This window comes from Peromyscus californicus, unplaced genomic scaffold (assembly GCF_007827085.1).
Source record: "Peromyscus californicus insignis strain IS unplaced genomic scaffold, ASM782708v3 Scaffold_17__1_contigs__length_78620276, whole genome shotgun sequence".
Classification (NCBI taxonomy): Eukaryota; Metazoa; Chordata; class Mammalia; order Rodentia; family Cricetidae; genus Peromyscus; species Peromyscus californicus.
In genome coordinates, this window is record NW_026294469.1 from 12111438 (window position 1) to 12129099 (window position 17662).

General features: G+C 39.6%; 1 protein-coding gene across 1 annotated transcript in view; it reads right to left on the reverse strand.

Annotated features, from left to right (window-relative positions):
* Ccdc178 (coiled-coil domain containing 178) overlaps positions 1-17662 on the reverse strand; it is a 309743-nt gene that overhangs the window by 196697 nt on the left and 95384 nt on the right. Inside the window, exons 14-18 of the mRNA XM_052742751.1 lie at positions 11876-11938; positions 10672-10833; positions 9045-9158; positions 7136-7281; positions 5491-5650 (exon numbers count right to left, since the gene is read on the reverse strand). Coding sequence (XP_052598711.1) covers positions 5491-5650; positions 7136-7281; positions 9045-9158; positions 10672-10833; positions 11876-11938 — 645 coding nt within the window. The remainder of the gene's footprint in view (positions 1-5490; positions 5651-7135; positions 7282-9044; positions 9159-10671; positions 10834-11875; positions 11939-17662) is intronic.

The window sequence follows — 17662 nt, forward strand, 5'->3', positions numbered from 1 at the left end:
GGCTGAATATAAGAGTGAGAGCTAGACAATGATAGGCCTGAGCTAATGGCCAAGCAGTTTAAATAATGTAAGAGTCTGTGTTTATTTTATAAGTGGGCTCTGGGACTGGCGGGACTTGGCAGTGGGAGCTGGAGAAAAAGTCTCCAGCTACACAATTCCTTACATATGCGAGAAGATATTCCTTCTTTTTGAGTTTAATGTGATTAGAGAACACAATACACAGCCAGTCAGCCAAAACGCAATGGTTTAATGGACTTCTGGTCATTTTCACATGCCTAGGAATGACTCTGGCTGAAGGACTTGGCATTGTCTCTCTGCCTGTACCTCATTGCACCATCATCCCATTTTACCTCAGTATCAAATTGGATGACCTATTCAACATTTTAATCTTGAAGTTTATGGACTTACTCAAATCACGTTAACTCCAATTCCACAAGCCATTAGCCATTCATACCCTTGGTCACCTTTCCTACTTCACTGTCTTCTGGAGTGGCTCTACCTCACTTGCTGACTCCAGTCTTGGGACCTGTTCCTTCTGTCCTTGCACTCCTTTCCATCTTGTGCTGGCCCAGCTTGGTTTCTGCTTTGGTATATTTTTCCTGTAGCTGAATCTTCCTGAAGCCTCTCATGCAGCATCTGCCCTCATAGTTTCTATAAGGGCATCCACACCCAAACTCTTGCTCTCTGAATCTAGACTCTTAGTTTCAATTTGCTGCTGAGTCCCAAGTAGTTCCTCAAAGTGTTTCAGCATACTGTTAAAGTCAGCTTCACACATATTCTTTAACCCATAGACCCTGTTTCTAGATAACCATACCATGAAGTATCAGGTTATCAGCATTAGAACCCCCATGTTCACATCTGGACAATGGTTCTCAGCATCAGCAGCAGAATCATCCATATTCCGACTATAGGAACAACAGAAACCTGGGCCCCAATCATTCGAAGGTCTTGGTGTCACTATGAAAGTCTTCATTGTTGCCACATCTTCTAATACACATTGTTCCTCTCCAATGTATGCATATAATCACTCTTATGTCATAGAAAACACAGAAATATTCATCTTGTCACAGTAGCATAAAAAACATCAGGTCTCTGTGTATCTGTGTGTAGTGTTTGTGTTCCTTGAGTGTGTACATGTGGGTGCATGTATGTGTGGAGGCCAGAGGTCAATGTTGGGTGTTATCTTCAATTGCTGTCCATCTTATTCTTTGAGACAGGTTCCCTAGCAGAGCCTAGAAATTATTGATGCAGCTGGGCTGCCTGCCCATCGAGTTCCAGGGATCTGCCCCTAGCTCTGGGGTTACAGATGTGTACCACTATGTTTGGCTTTTACAGGGCTAATGAGGTGTGGAAACTATCAAAACACATTATGTACATGCATGAAAATGTCATAATGAAGCCTGTCATAATGCATAATTAATATATGTCAATAAAAATTAAGAAATTATATATTTTTACTGATAGTCTGCAGTGGGTGAGACACTGAAAAAATGGCAATGTACTGGAGAATGAAAAGCAACTGTAAAAACATAACATGTAAACTATGCTCATAAAATACTATAATTACATTGAAAACTATACATTGAAATGTCAAAAAGGATGGCAGCCAAAGACGGTAAGGGATACCTCTAAGCTGATGTGGGAAATAAAAGCTAAAGATGGTGGCTGATTTTCTGTGTAAATAAAATTCTATTCGGATCTCATGTATGGAGTTTAACAATGCATTAGCAGTAATTCTGGGACCAAGATGAGAGATGGGAAAAAAAGAAAGGAAAGCTCTTTTTCTTTAATAAATCAAATCTTCATAATCTTTTTGATTTATATTTAAGAACCCACTACTCCAGCGTGAGGTCTGGGTAAAAACTCTGTGCTCTTTGATGCAAAATTAGCACTTCCTGTCACCTGTCTTCAAAATAAAATGTGCTTTTCTCAATCGGCCGCAGATTTTAAGAAAATGATGTGCCAAGTTCATATGTTATGTGGCTAACTGATACTTAATCATATTCGAAACACTTGTAAAGGAAACATTAATTATGTGAAACATGCTCCTCATGCTAAGAACTCTCATGCAATTTTAAAATGGTTTCTGTGTTAGAAATGCCATCAGTAAGGAAAATTATTCATGCCAGGGAAATTCATTGGTCAGTTCCTCTTCTTCTCGAGTTTATCATTCACCAATTTTCCATTATTGAGAACACAAATGGTGTGGTTAGTTTCTTCCTACTAATAACCATCAGTATTTCTGGACTCGGGGTGAGGGTCACAGTTTACCATCTGTGACTTGAGTTTTGTCACTTTACTCATGTCTACTGTCACACAGTCCATCTTCCTGCAGATGCAAGGCCTTTAGTCCATAGGATTTCATTACTCAGCATTGAGTGTTGTGAACACCGTACTACTTATGAAATGGTTGTGGGTAAATGAAGAAATGAGTGGTCAATAAGAGAACTAATCCCACACTGAAATAAGCTTTGAAGTTAGAGTCTAGGCTAGAGCTGTCTGAGTTTTGTTATTTAGGTGCCTGGCTGTTGAAGGAGGTGGGTGGGGGTGGTCACTGTTTTGTTAGAAGTCGAGTATTCTCCATGGGAAAAAGTCAAGGCATGATTGACTAGACAAATGGTGGACTCTTTTAACCAGCAGAAGAAGTATCTCCCTATGCAGGGAAATAGGAAGCAATGTTAACAAGGAAAGGGGAAAACATGCGATCTGTGTATGAACTCAGTCTGGAATTTTCCTTCCAGGGTAGTTAATTGTTATAATTGTTACTCCCTCACAACATAAATGACAAAGAGCAGAGCATGAACACAGGAAACAACAAACAAATAAACAACAACAATAAAAACAAAATCCATGGAGAAAGTCTGGGTTGCCAAGAGAAGACAGAGCAGAGTGCAGCCTCTAGCCCTGTTACTAGGTGCTTACATTTTTAACTCTGTGGTGCCTTTTTATTTTTTGCATCCTTGATCAATGCTATAGTAGATATTATAGTTATTTTTGTAAACAATATCCACAGGTGATCTATAATTGTCATCAATTCTTCTGCCCAGAGGGGACAGTGCAGGTCAATAACACCAAGTTTAGCTTTCATACAATATTTTCTATCATGGAGTGCCTTGTCTAGACATTCATGAACTTACTCAGTTTCTAAAGAGGAATGACATCATACTCTCTAGGAGAAAAGAAACCATATTGCATTACCTCACTATTCACTACCCAAAACCTAATGTCAATCAAAGATAAAGAGCATCCTCAATGAGGAGACTTAGTAACCAGTGAATCTTAAATGTCCTCATCGCACAGATGAACTCTATGCTTTGGGTCACATATGGCAAATCGTTAGGATAAATATATCCAAGAAACAGAGAAGAGTCACCTTCATACAGCCAGGTTCTTGGTAAGCATTCTTGAGGGATGTCAAAGAATCCTTCAAAGTTAGAAAGCAATAGAAGATTTAATTGTTTTACTATGGGGGATAGAGAGGATGGCAAACATTCATACATGATGAAGGACAGAAAGGAACAGGAATGGGGGAAGAGGAGGCGCAGGAGGAGGAAAGAATGGTAGTGAAAAACCGCATGAGTGTTCTCTGAAGTATCTGGACCATCAGATGGGTGCAGTATGAAAACAGTCTGGAGAGCACTCCTGCTTCTAGCTAGGATCATGCCTGTGTGTGGCCAGCAAACTTATCAAGGCAGGCACACTCATCCACCCATGCATGGCTGTACATATCTACTCACCCATTCATGCCCCAAGTTTTTATTGACTTCCTCCCTGAGCTTTGAGCTTTCAAGACACAGGGTAAAAAGAAAGATAGCTGCCTCCATCTAAAAAGCGTTAGGGTCACAGGAGTCCAGCTGACTACGAACAAGTACCTGTGAGTCAATCAAAGGGGTTAAGATGGAGACCAGCGCGGAGGAGCAAAACACTGGAGCCATGCCATGCTTCTAAAGGTGATGCTGGGCTGGAGACTTGGGGTGAGAAGGCAAGGAAGGATTTTTGGTGAAAAGAAATGCAAATCTCGTTTGCATTTTGTAAGCTAGGGACTGGTTAGGTCAGGCGTTTTCATCTCTTTCCTGCTGACCTTTTTTTTTTTTTTTTTTTTTTTGCATTTCACTAATTATTGTTCCACTGAAATGCTGAAATGCAGATCAATCAATGATTGCTGAGGTTCCAGTGTGTGCTCAGCGCCAGGAGGACTCTAAAACGTGATGGAACTAAGAGAAGGGATTCTACAGTTGCAGTAACACAGGAGGCGAGAAACGGTGCTCGAGTCGGGAAATAACAAAGTCTTGGAGTGAGAGCTGCTTCTTTTCAGCTTCAGTGTCTTCATGGGTCACAGGCCTGAGACTTAACAACCGAGTTCTCAGAATCCCTCCACAAAGGAGGAGGCATCGTTCATTACCACTAGATGGCGCCAACTATTTTCAATTTTTTTTTAAGGAAGGAAAAAAAAATTCTTTTCTATGTAATAGCCAAGCCACATTTAAGTAAAAGACTGTTACTGATCACCACTATTTATAAAACTATTATTAACTTAATAATTATTTAATCATGAATAAATCAAAACCACTACAAATACTTCTGTGAGGTACTTTTGTGCCAATTTTTAAAAAATTTACTAAAGTCAGTTTTGCCTTATGTAAGAACAAAAGGAATTTGAAATATGTGTATATATCATAATAGACTATACAATTATGAAAATAGTAGGATTAAAATAACTGATAAAGGTGCATTATGACACAATATTACACATATTTTAAATATTTTGGCAAAAATTAGTTTTAATAAATGGAATTTTTGTTTTCAGAAGAACTGTCTCATTGTGTAACTAAAAATTTTAATTTCAAATATATTTTTAAACTTTTACTCGCTTGTTGCAACTATATATAACAAAAACTACTGTAAATTGTAAAATGGGATAGGAATCACTGAATTAACACAGGTGTTTTAGAGTCTATATAAAAATTAATATGTTTAACTTTATATAGTTTGGTTAATAAAATTCAGATGCAGGAATATATTTTGGCATATGATTTCAAAGTGTTATGCACATTTTTAAAGGAAAGAACATGAAATGTTCTCACTTACCCAATAAAAGTAATAAATAATAATAAAGTATTAAAATAATAAAACTCAAATAATGTTTACATAGAAATAAAGTGGCAGCATCTTCAAATCTCCACTGAAAGCCTTAAAATGTTTCTGGAATGAACACAGCCTACATTTTTACATCAGTAGGCATGAAAATAAAGTAAGGCACAGTGATAAAGTCAGAGTCTGCACAGAATGCATGGAAGGTCCGATGTCCTGGATGAATACGTAGCAATTACTCCAGAAGGAAAATGAAAAATCACAGGCTTATCGCAGGAACACACTGATTTTTAAAATCTAAGTATCCCTGTCACGTCAGTCAACAAAATTAATGATGCACTGCTTATTTGACTATTATTATGTTTCTCTCATTTTCAAACATTTTCAAGTTGGACTCACCCGGATGTCCGCCAGGGTGCTCTGTCTCATTTCAACAAGCTTCCTGAACGTCTTGTCCTCCTCAAAGATCCTCTCCTCACAATGCTGCTTCTCTAGCTTGAGGTGGTCAAACACACCCTGTGTGTGTTCCTTGTCGAATCTCAGCTTGATGAACTCATCCCTGTGTGGAAAGAGTTTCACATGCGAGCTCAGTGCTTACAAAAGGAAAAATGCTAGTCTCTAGAAAGTGTCAGGAAGTCAATAAGACAATGGTGTCAACAATAAATAAGCTTAAGAAACACTTGCTAATGCTGAGCTGTGGTCAGAACACAGAAGAGTCACTAATGAGTAGCATGGTCTCGGGGCCTTCAGTCCGCTGTTCTATCATAGCGAAGATACAAGCACCTGATACAAAGTCTGAATGGGATTTGCAGGTCTTTGTAAGTTTAGTGCAACTTGTATAATTTTAAGTTTATACCTTTCAGAACTGTAATATTCTTTGGTGTTTAAACAATGTGTTTTCTTTCTTTCTTTTTTTGTTTGTTTGTTTGAGGTGGAGTTTCTCTGTGTAACAGCCCTGGCTGTCCTGGAACTCACTTTGTAGACCACTTGCCTTTGCCTCCCAAGTGCTGGGATTAAAGGCGTGTGCTGCCGCCGCCACCACCACCACCCAGATTTTCCTTGCTTTCTTACATGATATGACAATGATAAATTAGTCTTTTGCAGATAAAACTTATATGACCATGATCACTAAAGCCCTCTAGGTGGACTGACTTGGATCCACTAGAGAGTATCTGGTTTGAGGCCACGCATGGTTGTTTGTTTGTTTGTATGTTTATGCATGTGTGTGCGTGTGCACGTGTGTGTGGGTTGTGATGTACATGGATTTGAGTGCAGGCTTTTGCGTGGATGGCAGAGGTTCTCCTGTAGTAGCGCTGGGAAGTGAACTTGGCCATCTCCCAGGTCCACTTTTATTTTTTTTATCAAATTATCCCCCATGTGCTGACTGTACTAATATTTTTATTGGCTATCAAGCTACCATTCCTAATGTGACCAGTCACTATGAAAGCCTATCTTACAATATTTAACAAAATAGGAAACAGAACCAACATGAATACAAGACAACACAAGTTCTACATCATGGGCCTGAGAGCACCATCATCCAGGAGCCAAGGACCCTTTCCCACTGAGAGCATCGCTGGCTGATGAGGTGAGCTCATATGAGACCACTAAAGAAGGGAGATGTGAACACATGAAACACATGATAGATTCTATAGATTATCTCTTTCCAAATTCTTCCCTCAAAACTGTAATCTACAAGGTTAGGGGAAAACCATAAATTCTTAAACATGGCTCACAAACACTAACAATGTGTTGAATTAATGAAAGATATTATTAATATCAGAGAGAGAAGTTTACAGATGTGGAAAAGGAGAAATATCCCCAGTTATTCAAATAAGAATAAACCCAGGAGAGAAATAAAGAACGAAAGAAACTTATAATTATGCTCATATAAATAAAAAATGGATGAATATCATAATATATCACATATTTCCGATAAGATTCTGAGGGAAAATATAAACCATCTTAAGAATAAATTTTAAATATGGAAATCTGATTTTGTTAATCATATAAGAAATATGATTATTATTTTGACACAACTTACTTCAACTTTTCAAGTTTGTCTTCAAAATTTATCTTTTCCAGTTTCATTATTTTTATCTCCCTAGTCAGTTCTATGCTTTTTGCATGGAGAATAATTGTTTTATTTCTGGTGAATTCTATTTCTTGATGAATTATTGAACCTTTTCCCTAAAAAAAAAAAGTTTCAAAGGTTTCTTTTTAACACTTAGATTTTCAAATCTTTGAATTTCAGAGACATGGTTACACAAGCCACGTAGGCAACACAAGAGCAAGGACGGAGGTGACGATGTAAGAGGTGTGGTTACCAGGTTATACAGACAATGAAAGAGTATCAACCCCTCAGCCAGGCAGACGAAGGTGTAAGCAGGTGCTCTTCACATTACCAGAGGAGCTTCCCAAAAGGGTAGAATCGCATCTATGCTCTCTGCTCTGCCACCCATGTCGACACCAGCATGTCGACACCAGCCTGTCCTCACGCCACATGTCCTAAAACACACAAGCTTGCTGTCTCAAGGTGCACATGTGTAGCTACGGTTCTCACATGCACAGGATGAACGTGGCCAAGAGGCCAACTAAGCACAGATGATCTCATCTTTCAAATGACGCAAAACAGCATTTCATCAGCACAATTTCCTGAGGTGATTCCAGGAAATTCATTCTATGCCGGGGTGTCTTTTAGGTGAACTGACCTCCAATAAGGTGTTGTAAAATTAAGAGACCTTAGGTTCCATGAAATCACCACCAAGAAAATTAGGGTTAACATGTTTATGAGTGGAGTATTGGCATTTTACTGGCCAAATAAAACTAAATTAAAGTCTTTGTATGCATGACCAAAATAAGAGGGATGGAAAAAAAATGGCTTTAGCTATCTAAATGAAGATGCTTTCTAAAACCAACATTTTTCTAGTAAATGACTGAAAAAATTTTAAAATATGTATTTTAATTAAATTTTAATCTTTTAAGAATAATAATCTATATTGTCAAATCACACATCATTATTATAATAATTTATATTAATGATTCAAAGTGTATATCTGAATACACTTTCTAGTCGATAGGCATATTTCCGATAAATGATGATTTTGTAAATTAAAAAAAATCAGGTTACTAGATTTAGAGCTGAAATCTTTCTTCCCTTCCCTCCTCTGTCTCCCTTCCTTCCTCTCTTTGCCTCCCCTTTTTACTTTCCTCCTGTTTTAGGTCACTCACATTAGTGTACTAAAATAGAATGGAATGGGTCATTTTAAACAGTGCACATTTATTTCTTTCAGTGCAATGGGGCTGAGGAGTTCAGGAATAAAAGGCAAGCAGATCTGGTGTCTGCTGGGGGCTTGCTCTTTTTCAAAGATGCTATCTTCTTGTTGTGTGCTCACATGGGGAAAGGAGTGAGCCTGGCTACCTTGGAAAACTTTTTAAAGACATTGACCACAGTCACAAGGGTGGAGCCCTCAGCACCTCACCAGTTCGCTCAGGTCCTCTAACCAATACCCCCAATAGCAGAGACCCTTTCGAGAGAACTATGGGAGGTACCCATGTTCTTCTTCTCCTTCTCATGGGCCTCTCTTTCCTTCCTCCTTTCATCTTTCTTTTGCTTCATTGAAGCTCCTATGTAGAGATCATTGCAGCTCAAAAGAGTAGTGGATCCTTGCACAAACCCAGCATGAATTTTGGGTTGCTTTGGGATATTTTCCTGCTAAAGGCTGTGTCTTGGACACTAGAGGAGTGGGTAAGACAGGCTACATAGATGCAGTGTATGTGTGTGTGTGTGTGTGTGTGTGTGTGTGTGTGTGTGTGTGTGTGTGTGTGTGATGTGTGTGCAGACCCCATTTAGTGAGAGCAATTCAAAACACAAGGTATCACTTCAAAATTATATTTCCCTGATGAGTTTTCATTGATGTAAGAAATTATAAATTGGAAATTGGATTTTTCACCTCGGTTTTTGTGAGTTCCTTACGGCTTTTCTTGCTCTTTCTTTGCAATTTTTTCTTTGTTGCAGCTACTTTCTTTCTTACAAGTTCTTGCTTCTCCCGTATCTCATGAAGCATCTAGAAGACACTTAGAGTTTAAGTCCTATAACATTTGTGATTCACTTACCTTGGTTTAGATAAATAGTACCTCGTGATTATCTTAATAATCGAAATGTTTATTTTAACATATGAAAGGAAAGATACACTGCCTATGAGTTCTAAACTATGGCACATCTAATCCCAATATTTTGTTTGAATTATCTAAGTCATGTAAAGTCGAATCTGTTTCAGTTAAATAAGCAAAAAGGATGAACATACATAGAAATTATAACATTGCATTATACTGTTTAAAATATTTCAACTAAAACTGAAGCTCTAAACACAAATTCTCAGAAGCCATTATCAAAAAGAAAATGCACAAAAGCTTATTCTTTTGCAGAATTTGTGCCAAATGGCTAGTTCTTATAACTGATTAGCTATTGAAACATAAAATAAGAAATGATTGGTGAACAACAAGAATATATAAAACCAGACTATTAGAATATGAAGGGAAAATGTCATTAATTATTGGTAGGATTCATTATGATACTCAGACAATGGCATTGAGATACTTGATAGAATTAATAAATCCCCAATCATTAATGTAAGAGAGAGTCATTATTAAAACCAGTTAATCCTCTAGATTTAATACTTGTTATATGTTTGTCATGTGTGTGTAGGGAACCCATTTACAAGTTTCCATTTGCCAAACCTGGTTAGGCTCAAGTTTTCTGTAGTTTATAATACAAGGAAACCCCTTCTGGTCTATTTCATAGGGAGACTTTGAAAGTCAAAATAAATATTTTTAACAGTAATACTTTATAACTTACATTTTAAAAAGAAAGACATTTTGAAAATTGTTAATAACCAAAGGTCCAAAGTTACACCATCATTTGCAAAAGAATAAAAAAAAATCCACAATGCTGCCAAATTGCCCCAAGTATATGTGTGTCCTCCTTGCAGGGAAAGACAAGAATGTATGGCTCCTGCCACACCCTCCATTTTTCTGAAAGATAAATGATAGGATGCACACATATTTTTCTATGATTTTTTTTCCTTTGGGAAGGGCCAGTAATATCAGTTACTGACAGAAGCTTGTAGTTTTGAAAATATTTTGCTCACATTTGCTTTATTTTTCACCCTAGCTGTCTTAACTTTCACATGCACCAGAAACTTACCTGGAAAATGTCAAGATGCCTCATATTTTATATTTAAGTCAACATAGTTTTTAGCATTGAACTAAGAAGCAGTGGAGACTGAATTGAGTGCTCTGTGCTGGCCAGTCTCACCAGGCATGACACTAGTTGCTCCATTTCAGAACGGTTTGCCCCAAGTATAGTGTAAGATAGACGATACAGAGTTGTAGAGTTCTTCAGTGAGTCAATAGTGTGATCATGAAAGAGCAACTTGGAGGGTTTGGGATTCCCCTCTAAGAAACCATAAATTTCTATATCCTATCTTCACATACATTACTTAGTAACCTAAATATCCCTGAAAATAAATGATTGGTTATGAGTCAATGCTCGTGTACTGAATTATTGCAAATGCTTACATGCGAGTGTTGACGGTGGATAAGTCTGATTTTTACAGCATCTGCTTCTATCTTGCGCAGTGGCAACTCTACTTCTGTCAGAGCCAAAGTGTAGAGTGCCTTCCTTCTCAAAAATTCCTGCATCTCCATGAACTGAGTTTCTTCAATGGAATACAATTTTTTCTGCCAGGCAAGAATGCAAGTCGTTGATTCGGTTGTTAATTACACACGCATTTATTAAGACCAGTTTAATGCTATCATTTGAAAATCAAATACTGCAGCCCCTCATGGAAAAGCAAGGGGTGAGACTGCAGTATTTTAAACATGCAGCTATTGAACAAATGTGTGAGAGAAAACAAATAGACAACAAAGATCAAACATTCTATCACAGAACAGTAGTGGTTGCCAACAACACACACTTGAATGCATCTTATTCATGCAATGTAAGACAAAAGCAACCAAGGAGCAGGAAGGTTATACGAAACTATTAGGCAAAAAAGACTTGTCTAACTATGGAAATATTCAGAAAATAGCTATAAAAAGACACCCCCTCAAAAGACAAAATATCTATAAAAAGGCACAGGAGACAACCCCAAATTTGTCTTTGCTTTATAGCGTTGGATTAAGGATTCTGAGAATTGCACATCACATGCAATTGGACTCCTTTGCCTTGTGATTTTAATTCTTCTATCATAACAATCACCGCATCACATATTCGTATTTCTAAGGGGAAGCGTTCTGGAATAGATCAGAATATCAAAGCTTGGTTCCAAAGGACAGGCAAGATTGAAAAACTGAACTTGGTTTGGCTAGTTATCACACTTCCATTTCAAAACCTTTATGTAGAAATATCATAGCCCATTGTTTTTTCAGGGTTAAATAAAGAAATCCCAGTGAGAGACACTAAAAGTAAAGAAAACGTAACATCATCAGAAAGCAAACTAAAGAGTTCGACAGTTAGGAATAAGAGCGTACTGCCCTTTCACTAGACTGGCAGAATTTCCCATTAAGCCACAAAATGAGATATGCGCATGGGAGGTCAGTTTCTTTATGCATGATCAGACACTCTCGTCGTACACAGAGGCCAACTGTCATCAGCTAAGGAGAGAAAAGTGCTGGCTTGCAAACCAAGCTGTGACAAAAGATGCCTCATTACAAGCAAATTTAAAATGCTAAGTAAAAAGCAAGTTAAAAGAACGAAATGCAGAAGCCAAATTAGTATTACCTGAATCGCTAACCCCGCAGCCATTTCACCTCGTGTGAGCTTCCTCAGGAAATCCTCTCTAGCCTGCGTGTCAGAAAGTTGTCAAATGGAGACTGGATTTATAGAATATGTAGGAGGAAGTTTTAACAGCAGTTACTAAGAAAAGATACAGTTTACTTGTATCAGAATAAAGAGCAAAATAGTCACTATGATTTGCACATTATAATTATTTTTAAGGCCTTGATATTATTTGAAGTAAAACATATACATGCTATACCTGGAAACAGCAGGATTTGGTTTCATCTAGGTTATATCTTATAGTCGTGAACTTAAAAAAATAAATAATCAGAGAAAAATCTAGACTGTCCTTGGCTCATTCCTCCTCATCCCCCCCAGAAAAATGGATTCATTTTAATATTTCTTTCCAGAATAAACACTTTGAACGTTGAAAACAAAATAGATATAATCAAGTGTGATGCTTGCACAGTGCGATTAAAGCCTCCACTTGACTAGAGAAATTTCTTTATTATTCAAAAAAAAAAATCATTCCTTGAAAGACAGTAGTCAAAAGAAAAAGGAAGCAGTTTTCCTTTGTTCCCTGGATAATGGTCTTAATTTTTCAGTGTGGCTTTAAAATGACACAACCCAGCATTGGAAGTCACTGTCTATGTCCTCTGCCTTGTGATTATACTGGAGTCCTATATCTGAGGGATATCTACTTTCATGCTGTGCTCCAGATTCGAAAAAGATACACAGGTTTGCAAACAGAAATCACCCCATAGCTACAACTCCAGGTCTACAGAGGCAATAAAGAGAAGCAAGTTCGCAGGCTCATCTTCCAACCCTTCCTCTACCCGGACAACAATGAGAATTAAGACCCTTTACCTAAGCAGCAGAGCAATCCCATTACAGCTAGGTAGAGCTGGAGCCAGGGTCCACATTATTTGAATCCAGGTTCCATATCATTAATGTTCTCAGAGAACTTTCTAGTATTTGTGGCTTGTTAACTTGCGCTCATGGCAAATTACAAAGTCCTTCAAAGCACAATGGCTTTGACTGCAAACACAAACTAACACAACATCATTGCCTTTGTTTCATTTCCTGTTGCTGTGATAAAGGACAAATGTGTATTAAAGGACCAGGGGTTTATTCGTTTCACAATTCAAGATCACAGTTCATCACTGGTGGGCAGTCAAGACAGCAGGGACTCCATCAGCTGGTCACACCACATTGACAGTCAAGCACAGAGAACAATGAATTAACATATCACACTAGAGCACAGCTCTTTCTCACATGAACACAGCTCAGGACCCTTGCCAAAGGAATGATACCAACAGTGGGCAAGGCCTCTCACCTCTTTTAATTTAATCACGATATTCTTGCACAGACAGGCTCAGAGGTCAACCTGATGGAGACGACCAATCCCTGACTGAGACTCTGGGTGATTCTAGACCATGTCAAGTTGACAACAAAACTGTCACACTGGCCAGAACAGGAAGAATAACAAAGCATAGCTCCAGTGAAGAAGATCTGTCTTGGAATGATGTGGTGCAGGAGCCTATGTCAGAGATTGTTGAGCGCTGGAACTGAGACTTGGTGTGAAAAGGTGTCAGTTTGCTAACAAGCCCATAGTGGGCTATGAAACACAATATGCCCCAAAGTTATGAGCTCTGCAGAGGTGCTCCTATAATTATGCACCATGAATCATGCAGCTGCTGAGAACAAAACCAGAAGGAAATGAGTACAAGTTACTAAGAGGGTGAGTTAACACAAGGTCCGGCTTACTCAAACTCTGATTGCACCATTGCTAGACAGGCTCAAAGGCAGGAGCTGGGGGATGGCAAAGAGCTACAGTAGTTGTGAAATGCTTTGCTGTTTTAACATTTATTGGGTACCATTTTAGAGAATGGGCTGAATCCTACTACTTTACATGTGTTTTATGCATAATGTCCTGGCTTAATTGTGTGGCTGGAAGTCCACCAAAACTTGTGCATATTGGAATTGTGTAGAGCAGTGATTTTCAACCTTCCTGATGCTGTGACCCTTTAATACAGTTCCTCATGTTGTAGTGACCCCCAACCGTAAAATTTCCATTGCTACTTCAAAACTGTAATTTTGCTACTGTTATGAATTATAATGTAAATATCTGATACATAGGAGATCTGATACGTGATCCCTGTGAAAGGATCTTTCAACTATCAGAGGGGTCATGACCCACAGGTTGAGAACCACTGGTGTAGAGTAAGGAGATGCTGGAGGCCCACTGCAGTGGTACATCACAGATGGAGGTTCTTGTGTGTGTGTAAGCTGTATGTGTGTTCATGCATTTATCTTGTGTGTGTGTGTGTGTGTGTGTGTGTGTGTGTGTGTGTATACACTTCTCTTCATAGCCCCTTAGTGGCACAGCTATGGCTAGTCAGTCTTCTGTCTTAACAAAAGCTTGAGATAGTCAATTATAGGGAGGAGAAGGCCAGTTCTGCTCATAATCTCAGAGCTCTACTCAATTATCATTGCACCCTAGCCCCTTGCTTTTAGGCCAGGGGCAAGTAGGAACTTTATGGCAGGAGCTTGGGTTTAACCAAAGTACACACTTTATAGCCAGGAAGCAAATGAAGGGCGGGCAGAGACACCAGGATCCCACAGTCTCCTTGGAGGGTACACCTTCAAATGACACGAAGATCTACTATGTCCTGTGCAAAAGAATATTATTTGAAGGTGTGTTACTTTTGTTTATGTTGCATTTGCTTAACTCTGTGAAGCTGTGTTACTGTGCCTGTGTAAAACACCTGATGGTTTAATAAAGAACTGAATGGCCAATAGTGAGGCAGGAGAGAGAAATAGGTGGGGCTGGCAAGCTGAGAGAATATATAGAAGGAGAAATCTGGGAGGGAAGAAAAGAGATGGAGGAGTGAAGGAAGAAGGAGCCAGAGAAGGAGGAGGACTCCAGGGGCCAGCCACCCCACTTCACAGCAAGCCACGGAGTAAGAATAAGATTTACAGAAATTAGAGAATGGGAAAAGCCCAGAGGCAAAAAGACAGATGAGATCATTTAAGTTAAGAAAAGCTGGCAAGAAACTAAGCCAAGCTAAGGCCAGGCATTCATAAGAAGAATAAGCTTCTGTGTGTGATTCATTGGGGTGCTGGGTGGCAGGCCCCTAAAAGAGTAAAAACCTCCAACAATCCTGCACTTAATGTCCCTACCACCCCATAGATGCCATTCTGGGACCAAGTCTTTACCACAGGGACCTTCCAGGGACTGTGCCTGCAACAGTACTCTCCAAAGAATAATTTACAAAAACAAATGAGTTTGTGAGCAACAAACACATTACTTTTGTTGTCGATGTTGGGGAAGCAAGCTGTTTTGGATTCTTTCAAACTAAAAAGCATAGTTTTAGAATTTCTTAGATCACCAGATTCTAGGGGTCCATTAAAATGTCACAATCGCATAGACTTTCATTTGTAATCAGCAACTTGAGCATTGGTGGAGGAACCGGGCCGGCAAGATATTTTTTTTCCCCTAGATATGGGGAAGCAGGGATATAGTGGCAAGACAGAGAGACACACTAGCCTTGGGGCTGCAGCATCACTTCATGGAGAAAGGAGTGGGGGGTCAAAGGAAGCCTGCCTTCTCCCAGAAGGTGCCTGTAAGCCACCACCGACTCAGTCCCTACATTCTTCAAATCGTAAGGTCACTGGAAAGCAAATGAGAGCCCCAAAAACTATGGTAATAGAGTGTTCAACTCTGAACCTCTAACAGATGCTAAGACCTTTGAGCAAACATGTGCTGGAAAGGTATTGCACACCATCTCAAAATATGCAGTTGATAACGGACTATGTACAAGGGGATGAGCCTGCATGGACATATTGGCTGAAACTGGAACAAAATGATCCAACTTAATGCCACTAGCGATGAGAAAAAATAATGTATGCCATGTAATTTTGATGTGCTTCTACACAGTGTTATGACGATGTCACATTCCTCTCCAGGGCATCTCACCTGAATTGAACTGGGGATGAACAAAATAAATACATTTATATCGAGAGAAATTCTGTCAAGAACCTGGTCTGTGACCTTTAAGTGTTCAAGGGATGAAAGACCCTTACTTGTATTTGTCTGAGTGTGTGTCTACACTTGTGTTTTCAGTGCGTGGAGAGTTCAGAGGATGGTGAGGGCATCGGGTGTTCTGGAACTGGAGTTAGAGGTACTTGCAAGCCCCCGGTGCGGGTGCTGGGAACCGAACTCTGATCCTCTGGAAAATCAACAAATACCCTTAACCATTTGTCTCAGCACACCCACCCACCTCTTTTTAATGGTGAAGACCAAGACTGGGGTAGACTTAAGGTTTTCCTAGACAAGTGCACTTTGCAGCGCTCATCACACACCAACCAAATGAACCCAAACACGTGCGTGTTGACCTCTTCTCTGTGGCTGCCCTTCACTGTTTTCAGCTCTGATGTAAGACGTGTTGCTGGGCCTCCTGTTCTTTGGCAGCTTTGGGGGAAAGCTAAACTTTATCAGCAGAGGGCAGTGGAGGGACACATAAGGTCTCAGCCAGGGCTCCACACCCTCCTTTTTACAGGAGGTTGGGTGGCGATTTTTATCCTTCTTCCTGCAAAAAGCCAGGGGCCCTTGAGGTTCTTTGCCCATAATCCACATTTAACTGCCTTTGGGTTTGGCCAGCAATTAGCAGATGCCGTGCCCTCCACAGAGACACGTTCACGGGTGCAGTAAATTCTCCATAGTGGGACAGCCGCCTCCTCTGCGCTCATCCCACTTCAGGGTGAAAACACACTGCTTAAGGCAGCGTTTTTTTGTCCCTATTTTTGCAATCACCGAGTTCTTCAGAGAAGGGGTCAGAGAAACTTCTGATAAAGGGTGAGGGGTGAATATTTTAAGCTGTGCAGGCCATAGGGTCTCTGTCGCAGCTATTCAGTTCTGATTTTGGAGAAAAGGAATAAAGAGATCCAAAGGTCACTTCAAAGAACAGGTGAGGAGCCTTGGATTTGAAAAGAGACAGCAGTTTCTGGGATTCTGGCCTGGGTTCACCCGGACCTGTTTGCTGTCTGGTTTTAGCAGTTAGAAACCAGAAGGTGGCAGCAGAGAGCTGTGATAGGGCTAGAGACTACCGTTCCAGAATAAAGACCCCTGAAAAGCGTAGGCTGATATGCTGACGGGTGTGCTGTGTGTCTGGAAACCCAAGCAGAATGGGCAACCAGCCTCCATTTATCTAATAGTGATGGACAGGAGCTAAGAAGAAAGTCGGAGAACACATATAAGGTTTGAAATCAATTTGTGATTGATGAAAAAAAAAAAAAAACTGGTCTGAAATAATCGGATAAAACAGAACTGCCTCTGGCCGCACTGAGTCAGAATGCTTCATGGCAGGCATGACCTCAACATAAAGTCTGGTGATGGCCCAATCTGGCTCTACCTAAATATGATATTGAGAATATCCTTAACCTTCATTAGTCTCAGGTTGTCAGATTTCAGCCGAATACAGTAATACCTACACTGAACGCCTGTGTAGATAGTAATACTGTATGCAGAACATCTAATTTGGAGCCTAATTCCATCCAGTAGATGGAACATTCTAAAGACAAATAGGGAGACACATATAGAACATTTTATAGTATGGGGCCACCTTTTCTGCTTTTCAGGCTGAAAAAAAATCATCTTTACCGATGTGGACATTTAGTTCTTGGGTCTGCTTACAAATGGGACTAAGCGTGTAGAGTGTAAACAACACACTGTAGACAATAACGGTCTGTTGAAAGCCTAGTACTTCAGGTAAACAATGGAAGACATCT